Source organism: Anabrus simplex, chromosome 7, assembly GCF_040414725.1.
Source record: "Anabrus simplex isolate iqAnaSimp1 chromosome 7, ASM4041472v1, whole genome shotgun sequence".
Classification (NCBI taxonomy): domain Eukaryota; kingdom Metazoa; phylum Arthropoda; class Insecta; order Orthoptera; family Tettigoniidae; genus Anabrus; species Anabrus simplex.
Genome location: NC_090271.1, coordinates 296,619,699 through 296,633,274, shown reverse-complemented (window position 1 = coordinate 296,633,274; position 13,576 = coordinate 296,619,699). Strand labels below are relative to the sequence as shown.

At 42.8% G+C, this 13,576-nt stretch overlaps 1 protein-coding gene across 1 annotated transcript in view; it reads right to left on the bottom strand.

Annotated features, from left to right (window-relative positions):
- Nucleotides 1-13,576, bottom strand: part of LOC136877820 (synaptogenesis protein syg-1) — a 493,171-nt gene that overhangs the window by 150,505 nt on the left and 329,090 nt on the right. The window contains exon 4 of the mRNA XM_068228753.1: nt 8,696-8,839. Coding sequence (XP_068084854.1) covers nt 8,696-8,839 — 144 coding nt within the window. The remainder of the gene's footprint in view (nt 1-8,695; nt 8,840-13,576) is intronic.

Sequence of the window (13,576 nt, the reverse complement as noted above, 5' to 3'; positions counted from 1 at the left end):
GCACATGAGTTACATAAACCAGCACGTCGCACCTACTGTCGCAGATGCGTTATTACACGAGGAAAAGATGATCTGTGGCAAGCAGACTTAGTAGAAATGATTCCATATGCCTCTAGTAATAAGGGGTATAAGTATCTACTTACTGTTATCGATGTGTACTCGAAGTTTGCTTTCGCACAACCCGTGCGTTCTAAAACAGCAGCTCAAGTTAAAGAAGCATTTAAACATATTGTTGAAGAATCGAAACGCTGCCCAAGGCTTCTTCAAACTGATCAAGGTAAAGAGTTTTACAACAAGGATTTTTCTTCTTACCTCAAGTTACTTGGCATTCAACACTACTCTACGTTCAGCAATCTCAAGGCAAGTGTTGTAGAACGCTTTAATCGTACACTCAAAACAACGATGTGGTGAGAATTTACAGCGCAAGGTTCATATCGTTGGATTGATCTGCTACCTAGACTTTTATCTACCTACAACGATACACCTCATCGCACTATTGGAACAAAGCCACGTCTTGTTACAAAGAATACACCTCGTATAAATGCTATTCATCTTGTAATTAAAACAGCTGATCCACGTCGCCATCACTTTAAAGAAGGTGATTTTGTTCGCATCAGCAAACACAAGTCTATCTTTGCAAAAGGATACACACCTAACTGGAGCACTTAAATTTTTCAAATCAGAAGTGTTAAGCTTACTAATCCAGTTACGTATTTACTTCGCGATCTCAGAGGACAGCCTATTGAAGGAGGATTCTACATCGAAGAACTGCAGAAAACAAAATATCCTGATCACTATTTAGTTGAACGTGTTATTCGACGTCGTGGCAATAAACTGTATGTTAAATGGCTTGGTTTTAATAACAGCTTTAATTCATGGATTAATAAAGAGGATGTACTTTAAATCTTATGTGTGTTTTCTTTTAATCCTCTACGTTTCCTTTCTTCTAAGTCACTAGAACATGCTGTAGGATTAAACAACACCTGTCATATGTTTTAACAATTCATATTTATTTTAGAATATATGTACATTTTTATCCTTTGTTTATTTTACGGTCTTTGTTACTCAGTTTTCGTTTTATTACACCAACAACGACAAGTGCTGCTATATTCTTCTGAGCAGCTAAAGCACTAGGTAATAAAACACACACACACGGCATAACTTTACGAAGCAGATTTTAACAGCTACACGACATACTCTATGCAGGTAGCATGTAACTACGTGTCAGGCGAACGTGTTCTAGGGCCGCAGGGGAGATGAAGCACGAAGAAAAGAAGATCAATCACTCTATTGGTGAGTCCACGCCCAACATGCTTCCTCATCTTTTTCCCAGCACGTTTCTTCACCTTTTCCTTGTTTACTCTCTCCACAGCCATGATAAGTGTTTATAAGCGAAGACAACTCGTTAGGTTTAGGTCCGTGATACAGTTTAATTAGTTGACATGTAAAGCACTGTCTCAGAGAAGGTCTTCTACCTAAACTCACGTGTTCATGATGTAAACTACACGTTTCAAGCTCTGACAAAAGAGGATCTTGAGTCCACTCACGAGGCACCTTATCCCAAATCTTCTTTACAGCATTCGCAGCTACATTAACCAAAAATGCCTTTGGTAATGCATTTAACTCTTCTTCAGTAAAAGTGTTTAGTTTCTTTTTGCATGCATAAAACTTTACGATCGCCTTTTCAACTGCGTTACACTTAGTATATGTTAGAAATGACATGATGTCTTTACTCTACAAATGTTTCTTTTACACTAAGGTTATTTCGACACTGCAGTTTACATATGTTGTTCACTTCCCGGCATGCACTGCAACACAACCAATCAAAGAGCATGCATACATGTTGTAAAGACTGTTTACTTGTTTCTCTACTATGCTCTTTCGGAAGAGTTTTAAATGAAGGACACCCCAATTCATGCATGTCGATAATTTCACACGATGATGGTAGAAAATCACGCAACCATTCTTTCTTTTCACAACCCTTTAAAAGAACAAGATCTGCTCTTGACAAATGTGCATTCATCATTAAAGGTAGAAAACGATAAGGTAGTCCTTTTTCTTCCCACTTCAAACCTAAATTGTTTTCAATCCACTGAGTCTGCTTTTTATCTTCATCTGTTTGCAAACAGTAAGGGAACGGTGGACTAAATACTAAACTAACAAGTTTTGGTGCCCACAACACACTGCAATTTAACACAGCCCCCTCTTTAAACACAAATTTGTTTCCGTTTACTTTAAAGCCTTGCACATCAACTATTAATGTTTTCGTCATGTTTGCACTCCACTCTCTATCAGTGTTTCTCGAAGACTAAAGCCTTTAGTCAACGAACGGGTTTAAACATGCACAATAACGTCATCACTGCAGCACATGCAAACTCTTGTTTTTATGATGCATACTTATTGCATTCCCTTACACCGACTTACTCTTAAGAAAACGGACAAGTCTAAACATGCATGATGACGTCATCACTGCAGCACGTGCTTACTCTAGCTTTCCCGATGCGTGATTAAACTTGTTCGAATTTACCGCCACCACATTTCAACTAAAGAGTGCAGCACCGAGGTAAGCGATGTAAGATAGCGGTAACTAACGATGGCAGCACTGTTCTCTCTGGATTAAAGATGGCTGCTTGTCATAAAGATTTTTTCAAAAATATCCGCCACCACATTTCAACTAAAGAGTGCAGCACTGAGGTTTGCGATGCAAAATGGCGGGTGACAGCTTGTCAAATAGATTTTTTTCAAAGGTAAGTAGCTAAAGAGGGCAGCACTAAGGTTAGCAATGCAAGATGGTGGATGACAACTGTGACGTAAAAATTACCCGCAAGATAGCAGCACGATGCTCTTTTCATTAAAGATGGCAGCTTGTCAAATAGAATTTTTCAAATTAACCGCCTCAAAGGTAAGTAGCTAAAGAGGGCAGCACTGTTCTCTCTTGATTAAAGATGGCTGCTTGTCAAAAAAGAATTTTTCAAATTATCCGCCACCACAAAGAGGGCAGCACGGTGCTCTCTTGATTAAAGATGGTGGATGACAGCTGAAGAGCACGTAGAATTTGTTTCCAAACAAGAGCACGTGGAATTTGCCGCCACCACATAGAGTGCAGCACTGTTCTCTCTGGATTAAAGATGGCGGATGACAGCTGCCAGAAAAGCACATGAGTTTGTAGAGCGCGTAGAATTTACTACCACCACATAGAGTGCAGCACTGTTCTCTCTGGATTAAAGATGGCGGATGATAGCTGTCAAAAAAGCGCATAGGTTTGTTTCCAAACAAGAGAATGTAGAATTAGCCGCCACCACATTTCAACTAGAGAGTGCAGCACGGTTCTCTCTGGATTAAAGATGGCGGATGGTAGCTGCAGCACGGTGCTCTCTGGATTAAAGATGGCGGATGATAGCTGTCAAAAAAAGCGCATAGGTTTGTTTCCAAACAAGAGAATGTAGAATTTGCCGCCACCACATTTCAACTAGAGAGTGCAGCACGATGCTCTGTTGATTAAAGATGGCGGATGGTTGCTGTCCAAAAAAAGCACGTGGCTTTGTTTGCAAACAAGAGCATGTGAAATTTGCCGCCACCACATAGAGTGCAGCCCTGTGCTCTCTTGATTAAAGATGGCTGCTGTCACGTGGAATTGTCTGTCACCAGAGTGCAGCACGGTGCTCTGTCGATTAAAGATGGCTGCTATCAAAAAGCATTTTTCAAATTATCCGCCACCACATTTCAAAGGTAAGTAGCTAAAGAGGGCAGCACTGCGCTCTATAGATTAAGGATGGCGGATGACAGCTGTCAAAATGCACGTGGATTTGTTTATCTCACGCTAGTGAGGTTAAGTTGGTAGCACTAAGGTTTAGACACGCCATGATGGCAGCACTGCCGATGATAGGTGACGAATTTGCAGCTACTGCGATAAAGAGGGCAGCACGGTGCTCTGTAGTTTAAAGATGGCGGATGACAGCTGTCAAAAAAGCACGTGGATTTGTTTATCTCACGCTAGTTAGGTTAAGTTGGTACTACTGAGGTTTAGGCCTGTCAAGATGGCAGTACTGAGGTTAGCGATGCGTTGTTGTCTGTCAAAAAGCACGTGGCTGCCAAAAACACGTGGATTTGTTTACCAATTCAAATCTCACGCTAGTTAGGTTAAGTTGGTACTACTGAGGTTTAGGCCCGTCAAGATGGCAGTACTTAGGTTAGCGATGCGTTGTTGTCGATGATAGCTGTCAAAAAGCACGTGGCTTTGTTTACAAATTCAAATTTCCCGCGGGTAGTGGAGGAGACCTCTGGGAGGCCTCTGGCTGTGGTGGTGGTGGAGGAGGCCTCTGGGAGCCTGCGGTGGTGGTGGCCGCCGAATCCCTGTATTATACTACTCGCGTGAACCGTCAACTATAGACCTCAAGTGTAAGGCCCTCTACACACGGAGCTACTCATTAGAAACGTGACTGGTTTGTAACCGGGGTCACAAACTGGTTAGTAACTGAATAGTAACTCGGCTCCACACACGAAGCTACTGTACGGTGACGGACACAGCGCTCGCCCATCCTTTTGACACATATTACCACTACAGTCTAAAATGGTCATAACTTCTGAACCATTCATGCAAATAATGTCCTGATAAGGTTGGTGTAATCCTTATAAAATACTGATGAGGAATTCGAGGATAATATCGAAAAAATAATTATTTAATTTTATGGTGTTAAATATTTTACCGCGGACTATAGCATAAAATCGCTTCTAGAGGGCAGCCGGTTGGAAATAGATATGTGCCTTTCTTGTGGAGGTTGCTATGCTCTACATTTCGTCCACTTACACTTGGGGTCTATCGTTGATGGTTCACGCAGCGTAAGCCAAGAAAGCAAGTGACTTACAGACCGACCGACATTTTTGTCTCTACGTATTTACTGTATATCGGATCACGGATACATAATAATTTTATAGTGGTTCACTACGTGAGCAGTGTTCGTGTTGTCAGTATCTGAAGTAGAACCACTGTACTGATTAAAATGCAGTCAACATATTATGGAAACGTGTGTGGCGCTATAAATTGTTGGCACGTGAAAGAACTCCCGTGGGACAAAATTACGGCACCTCGAGTGTGAAAATGATAAACCACGGAAAACCATCTTCAGGATTACCGACATTGGGATTCGAACCCACTATCTCCCGGATGCAAGCTCACAGCTGCGCCACTCTAACCGCACAGCCAACTCGCCCGGTGGCGCCATTCGACAGCGAAATGCAAATGTGAGAGAATGTGTGAGTGCTGAGGAAAGTGTGTAAATAACTCTCAGGTAAGAAAAGTGATCTTCATTTTTACAAACAAACAAAAATTTAAAAGCTTAGAAAATAATTCTATGCTTTCTCCGTAATGTCCTTTCTTGCGTAATCCTTCAGCGTAGAATTGTACGGTACGGGGTGTTTTTCATACTCCCACTAACTTTACGTTGAAAACTTGTTCGCTCGCCATCGTAAAAAGGCACTTGATCACTGGGAACTGAGAAACTAAACTCGCTGCTGACTGGCTCCGCGAGTCCCCTGGAAATGATTACAAACTAGTTACTAACTGGTGGCTTTCCAGGAAATACACAGGAAGTGTCACTCAAGTACGCGGCCGGAAACTTCAGTTACCAATAAGTTACTAATGAGTAGCTCCGTGTGTAGATGGCCTAAGCGTACGAATTGTAGCGCATAGAAACCTCTACAAGAAAGTCCGCGATGGTATATACCTATTTCCAACCGTTTGCCCTCTAAAAGCGATTTTATGTTATAGTACGCGGGAAGAAAAGTTAACTCCTTAAGATTAAATAAATATTTCGATATTATCCTCGAACTCCTCATCGAAATAAATTGTTTGACCTCTTCCACTATTTCATAAGGATTACAATAACCTTATCAGGACATTATTTGCACGAATGGTTCAGAAGTTATGACCATTTTAGACTGTAGTGGTAATTCGTTCCCTGTTGTCTGCTAGCAAGCTGCCTCTACCTCGCCACTTGGAGCGCTGTAGTCGCCTCGGATGAGAAATATCATCAGAGCTTCGCGACTGTATATATTGGACTGTGGTTGTAGCGTGATCCTTAGTGGTCCATTCGCTTGTAAAAGAAAAAAAAAATATTATTTTACCATTTGCTTTACGTCGCAACGACACAGACGATAGGATAGGAGTGAGAAGGAAGCGACTTGGCCTCAATTAAGATACACTTCAGCACTTGCCTGGTGTGAAAATAGGAAACCATGTGAAAGCATCTTCAGGGCTGCTGACAGTGGGATTCGAATCCACTATCACCCGAATGCAAGCTCACAGCTTCGTGCCACTAATCACACAGCCAACTCGCTCGGTAATTCCTGCATGGATGTGTATCGGATCCACCTTCGTTTGCAAGTGTACAGTGACCATCCCTTTGCGCGTGAGCCGCACACGCAGCAGGGCTCGTTCTAAACACATGTCTGATACTCCCTTGATTGATTCTGATGGTGAGCTGTTGTGCTGCAACGTGCTGGTCAGCCATCGCAAATCAGCGATACGTGCCCACATCAGTGAAATATTCACAGTTGCGTCATTTATCAACTCACGATACCCTTTCGCTCAAATAGCACGAGGGGAGTGCAGTGTTGCCAACTAATATTTTAAGATCCGCTAGTTAGTACTAAAACTCCGCTAAAATTCCGCCAAGAAATCCGAATGAGCAATAATAATAATAATAATAATAATAATAATAATAATAATAATAATAATAATAATAATAATAATAAAAGTAAGTAAATGTCTGCACTCACCTGATCTGTGAGTTTCACTGGGATTAACTCCCTGCCTGCGAGCCGGCGAGCTTCCGGGTGCAAACTAGGTGAATCCCCTACCTCAAGGGTCAGTGGCCACACACAGAACAGGCCAGTTTAAACGATCTTCCTCATAGCATAAATATAAATGCTACTGTCTCAGTTCCATTATCTGTCGTAATTCGTCAACGAAGAGATAAGTACCATTTCCCCACGCATTACAAATGTATGATACCATGATCTCATAACATCAAATTCTCATGTGACTGCTAGCTCCTGACAAGAAATACGGAATGCCTCGGAGACAGACTGGAGTACAAATTTTTTAAAAACGTAAAATGGACAAAACACTAAATTCCACTATAATAAATATAAAATTCCGCCAAAAAGTACGTTGTCCGTTAAATGATATACTGTATTTCTCCGCCGACAGTCTTCTGATTCCGCGAAATTTAGCGGAAAATCCGCTAAGTTGGCAACACTGGGGCAGTGCACAACATGCGCTCCTTCAGAAGTACCGTCACCCGCAGCTTGAAAGTTGATAACATCCTTTACTTCACTACGATAAATCACTCCTGTACCTCATGACATTAACAAGGGAATTATATTTGGTTTTACGTCCAACTAACTAATTTCAAGGTTTTCGAAGACGCCAAGGTGCCGGAATTTTCTCCCGCAGGAGTTCTTTTACGTATCAGTGAATCTATAAATATGAGACTGACGTATTTGAGCACCTTTAAATACCACCGGACTGAGCCAGGATCGAACTTGCCAAGATGGGCTCAGAAAGCCAGCGCTCTACCGTCTGAGCTATTCAGCCCGGCGGTCCCGTTTTACGTAAGCTACTGGTACCAGTGCTTCATTTAGCTCCTCTACCGGCGAAGTGATGTAGTGATCTGAAAGTGATTTGTTATTGTGTTTAATTTTCACTTTGATAAATGTGATAATCCGTGATTTTTATTTGGTCTTCATTAACTTTATTTTCGTTTTCGTGTTACCTTTTTGATGCAGATTGAGTTATGTTTGCTTGGTTTATGGTATGTTCTAGCATTAGTCTACTTCTGAGCACCACTTGTTGATTTCACGAGACTAAGCCAAACTCATCATCATCATCATCATCATCTGTTTACCCTCCAGGTTCGGTTTTTCCCTCGGACTTAGCGAGGGATCCCACCTCTACCGCCGCAAGGGCAGTGTCCTGGAGCTTCAGACTCTTGGTCGGGGATACAACTGGGGAGAATGACCAGTACCTCGCCCAGGCGGCCTCACCTGCTATGCTGAACAGGGGCCTTGTGGAGGGATGGGAAGATTGGAAGGGATAGGCAAGGAAGAGGGAAGGAAGCGGCCGTGGCCTTAAGTTAGGTACCATCCCGGCATTCGCCTGGAGGAGAAGTGGGAAACCACGGAAAACCACTTCCAGGATGGCTGAGGTGGGAATCGAACCCACCTCTACTCAGTTGACCTCCCGAGGCTGAGTGGACCCCGTTCCAGCCCTCGTACCACTTTTCAAATTTCGTGGCAGAGCCGGGAATCGAACCCGGACCTCCAGGGGTGGCAGCTAATCACGCTAACCACTACACCACAGAGGCGGACAGCCAAACTCAATCGAAGCTATAAATCGAGATTAAAATCATTGAACGCTTCGTAAATTGACACCAATCCCTCCAGGTTCAAATAACAGACATTAACTCTATTCCACTGGAGAAAATTCCTTATTCTTCATGAAATAATAACATCTGTTAAGGGTCACAATTTTAAATTAAATTATTTACACCGCAGAAACTTTGCTTCATCGTCAGGTGGTTAAAATTCTTAGAGTAATGAATTCAGTTACCCGTGCTTTTTGATGAAGTACGAGTATGCAATAACTTACCTTTGTCAATTCACATTTGTCGTAAGTTTTCAGAAAACGACTTACCTATGAACCACTTGATCTTGGCTGGAGGGTTTCCCAGTCGGCTAATACACCTGATGGTCGCCTTCTCACCCACAGGAACAGTCAGATTGTGTCCTGGTAACACTTGACTTGAGTTGTACTCCACACGGGGACTTAGAGGTGCCACTGAAACAAAAAGTTACGGTCACAACATTGAGATGTTTTCAAGGAAGCCTGTAATTTTACGTGTGCATAGACAAAAGATTTCCATGTCTAATTACAATCTACTAGAGGGACGTAACTCCCGGTCTAGAAAGCCATGAATAATGGCCGAGATGATCCGTCGTGCTGACCACACGACACTTACTAATCTGCAGGCCTTCGGGCTGCTTGAGCAGCAGTCGCTCTGGTAGGCCATGGCCCTTCGGGGCTGTTGCGCCATGGAGATGGATGGGTGGAGAGGGACGTAACTATTCACTTCAATGCATTGGCCAGGGATTGAACCGCAGCCGGCTTGGTAAGAAATCAATGATGTTCAGTTGTCACACCCCTACAGAGCAGGGTCATTTGAAGTTGTGTAAATGCAAGGCTAGCACCCGACGATACGTTTAGTTATTTACGAAGTGGAGAAGTAAAATTGAGAATAGGTCGAAACACGAAAGCTCACACTATACTCTGTATCATCCCCTATGTCCCATTTTTCATAAGAGGTCGAGGATGAGGTGAGATGAATTAATGCGGCATGCTTTTACCACCGGATGCTCTTCCTGACATTAAACTTAGTTGAGGAGCTAAGGAAGATGGAATGAAGATGGAATGAAGATGGGTAACGAGATGGGCGGAATCGGCTGAGATCTGTTAGTAAGAACTTTCCCGGCATTCGCCTGGAATTGTAAATGGGAAACAAGAGAAAACTATTCTCAGGAGAGAGTATACTTATTTCTCGCTTCAGTACGTTTGAATTCTACCCTGTTACTGCATAAAATTCCCAGCTGATGTTGATGAATCAACATCTTCAATAATGCTCAGAAACATGAAGATTGATGGTACACATTCTGATCACACACTGTACTAACGGTATCAAAACCACTGTCGTTTGTTTTACCACACATGGTATATAGGTGTTTCTTAGTTAGTGGATAAGAATGTATATTTTTACAATAAATATTTTTTCCATACATTCGTGCTTGAAACTTGCATTCAGATTTAGTCATTGTAGGATTAGTTGCAAGAAACAAACATTAATTTCAAAGCACTACTTACTTTTACTACAAGAATTTCGAAAGCTATTGTATCAAATGTGAAAAAGCCACATTTATTCTATAAATACTGATGTATTTACAGAAGTTACGGTTTACATTTGCCTGCTGCCATTTCTTGATGGATACAGTACTTTTGTATCCATCTCTTGGCACAGGCCAGAGTAAAGTGTAGCTTTCACCAAAGTCCCAGTCTCATCCATGGCTGTGACAATATGGAAGCTGCTGGGGTATGGGTGGTACTGAGTAATGGCATTCAGAGCACGACTAGTGCATCTGAGTGTTATGAAAGGTGTTGCTCATAGGGTCAGTCGTGCTGCAATAGCACTTTCTGACCCAGAGAGGAAAGCAATGGCAAACTACCTCACTCTTCGTCTTGTCTAGTGCGCCTCATTTTGGTGCTGCCATTGGTTTTTGCTGTTTCCTTATAATCGCACAAACTTTTGTGGTGCTATTTGAGGATCCAACCAGCCTCTGGGCTGATGACCTAACAGACAGACGCTTTACATATATTTTTCGTGGACTTCTTCACTTCCCGTCTTCTAGGTCGGGTTGTGAATCAAGGATCTCCTCAGTGTTTATATCCCCACCTCTCCCTTCCAAACTCCAATATTTTTTTCATCCATGGCTGTGACAATATGGAAGCTGCTGGGAATGGGTGGTACTGAGTAATGGCATTCAGAGCACGACTAATGCATCTGTGTGTTATGAAAGGTGTTGCTCATAGGGTCAGACGTGCTGCAATAGCACTTTCTGACCCAGAGAGGAAAGCAATGTCAAACTACCTCACTCTTCGTCTTGTCTAGTGCGCCTCATTTTGGTGCTGCCATTGGTTTTTGCTGTTTCCTTATAACCGCTTAACTCCTCACATCTTTATACTTTCCTTCAACGTATCCATCCGCCCTTTGCTGGACTTTCTTCTTTGTCTTCTTCCTATTATTTTCTCTGAAAATACTCTCTTTGGAACTTTATCCTCTTATATTCTCATCATGTGTCCATACCATTTCAGCCCACTGGTCTCTATCTTGTCTTGCAGTTTAGCGAATCCTATTCTCTCTCTCATTTCCAGTTCCTGACGTTACACCTTCATGTCTTCTCAATTATTCATCTCAGGAAGTTCTTCTCGGCTGCTTGGATTCTGCTTTCATCATGTTTTGTTGTTGTCCACGTGCCCGCTGCGTATGTCAAAATAGGTGTGTAATACACTGGACTGTTACAACTTGTATGTTCCTGATTAATTGCTTTTTCAGAAGGCTTATGGACACAAAGAAACGTAAATTGAGGTAACAATTTCAATGACTTTTCAATACCTCTGTCCTCCACTGAATACATGAATGCAGTGAAGATGACATGCAACCTCACCGCAGTCAGGTCGGTTCCCGGTAGGTCGTTCAACACAACCCGTTGCCACCAAAATGGCTGCAACGAAACAGAAACCCTTGGACATGTGTTGGGATTCTGTCGGAGCACTGAACTAATGCGCAACCACCGCCACCACCGTGTAAGATCGTCGATTGCTCGAGGCTTGAGACAGCGTGGATGGGAGGTGCGCGAGGAGGTTCACTGTGTCTCTACTGATGACTCTAATCGGAGGGCGGACATCGTAGCCATCAACAGAGAGGACATGAAAGACATTAGATCCCACCATTCGCTTTGAAAGGGACCTGGATCAGGCTCGGGATGTGGACCTAGAAAAGCAAGCTATTTATATTCCATGCTTGCCTTACCTTTCATCTAAGTATAAAATACCTATCGATCGGTGGATTGTCAGAGGCCTGCTATTCGGAGCAAGTCAGACATCGAACTTCCTACAAAACTTGAAAGTTCCATTCTGCGAGTTAGAAAAAATAGTAATACAGATACTGAGGGACTCTCTGCAAATCATTCACTTCCATCTGTACCTGAGAACGTGATTGACATTTCTCCCCCACTAACCCCGGGAAAAAAGAAGATAACAGCTTCAACGATTAAATCTTCATTTCTTGATATTTTTAAACTCCATTGAAATTGAAACTGTATTCCGAATCCAAATGGTCACCCTCATTGGAGGACGGACGATTTATTTCTTTAATAAATCTCTCTCTCTCTCTCTCAAAAGTCTTACTATCGTCACACAAGTATTGTGATTGTTTCGTATAATTTGGTAACTGGGGCCGTATGACAGATTGAGTGGTTGTGGGAGATAGGCTGGTAACATAGACATTTTACTGTAGAGTACAGTTGAAGAACACTGTTGTTTCTTAAAAATAAATTTAGATTAATATTAATATTGTTATTGTTAACGTGTAAACGTACATAATATTTAGCTTTTACCACATGTACACTAATGTTCATAAAAACCAGAACACCTTGAAAGACTAGAGATAGGAAGTTAATATTCACAGGACCTGTGCATTAGTATGTTCTAGAGAAATGACTATCATTTGTACCATGTCGGCCCTGAAGTTCAAGGTCCACATCGATATTTCGGCGCACCACCACCGACCGGTAAAATGTGTCTGCGGCTCCCGTTGTCGTGTAATGGATCATTGTGACTCGAGCAGACATTCAGAATGCCTCGCAGACGTAAGCGAGAACCGTACCTCAGACGAGTGAGTTTGAAGCAGGGCGCATTATTGGCATGAGAGAATGTGATGCATTCGTCCAGGAAATTGCTGCCCATGAGGGACGATGTGTGTCGGCAGTGCAACAAGTGTGTACAGAATGGTTCACAGAAGGCCGTAGAGCAGGACGAGATGGGTCTGATCGCACCAACCATACCACTCACCGATTAGATCGACACCTCATCCGAATGGCATTGCAGGACGGATCTGCGACCTCCTCGGCTCTGGCGCAACAGCGGAACAGTGTAACACATCGTACACTATCAGGAGTGACAGTCCGTCGCCGTTTATTACGGTCTAGGTTACCGGCGCGTCGTCCAACTCTCCACCTACCTTTGACTAGTGTGCAAAAACATGCTAGACTGAAATGATGTATGGAATGACGTCACTGGGGACAGGAATGGTAGCAGATAGTGTTTCGGACGAAACCCGGTTCTGTTTTGTTTTAATGATGGCTGCATTTTTGTTCGCCGCAGACAGTGAGAGAGGCATCAAATTGGCTTCATCCGCACAAGGCATACAGTGCCAACTCAAGGCCTATTGCGTACAACTACAAATCACAGTTGGTGCGTGTCCAGAGCACTTTCACCAGTTTGACCTACGTGAATGACATCGTGCGACCCGTAGTCATAACCTTTCTGAACGACACCCCAGACGCCATATTTCATCAGGACAATGCGCGACCACATGTCGCTGCACGAACACGTGCCTTCTTACCGACACAGGATGTCAAACGATTGCCCTGGCCCGCCCCATCACCGGACTTGTCGCCAATCGAAAGAATGTGGGATATAGTGAAACGACTGGTGCGACGGTGTGACCCAGTGCCATCCACCAAAGATTAACTGTCGAACCAGGTGAATGCAGCATGGATGGCTACACCTAGGGAATCCCAGGATTATCCCGGGATTGAAAGTTACAAATAAAAATAAGATATTCTCACATAAATCAGCTGTTTAATCAACAAATCGAAATTTAGACAAAATAAACATATTTTACGGTATACACCTAGCTAATCTAATCACTCTAACTAATCAGACTTAGAGTCAGACTAACCAGAT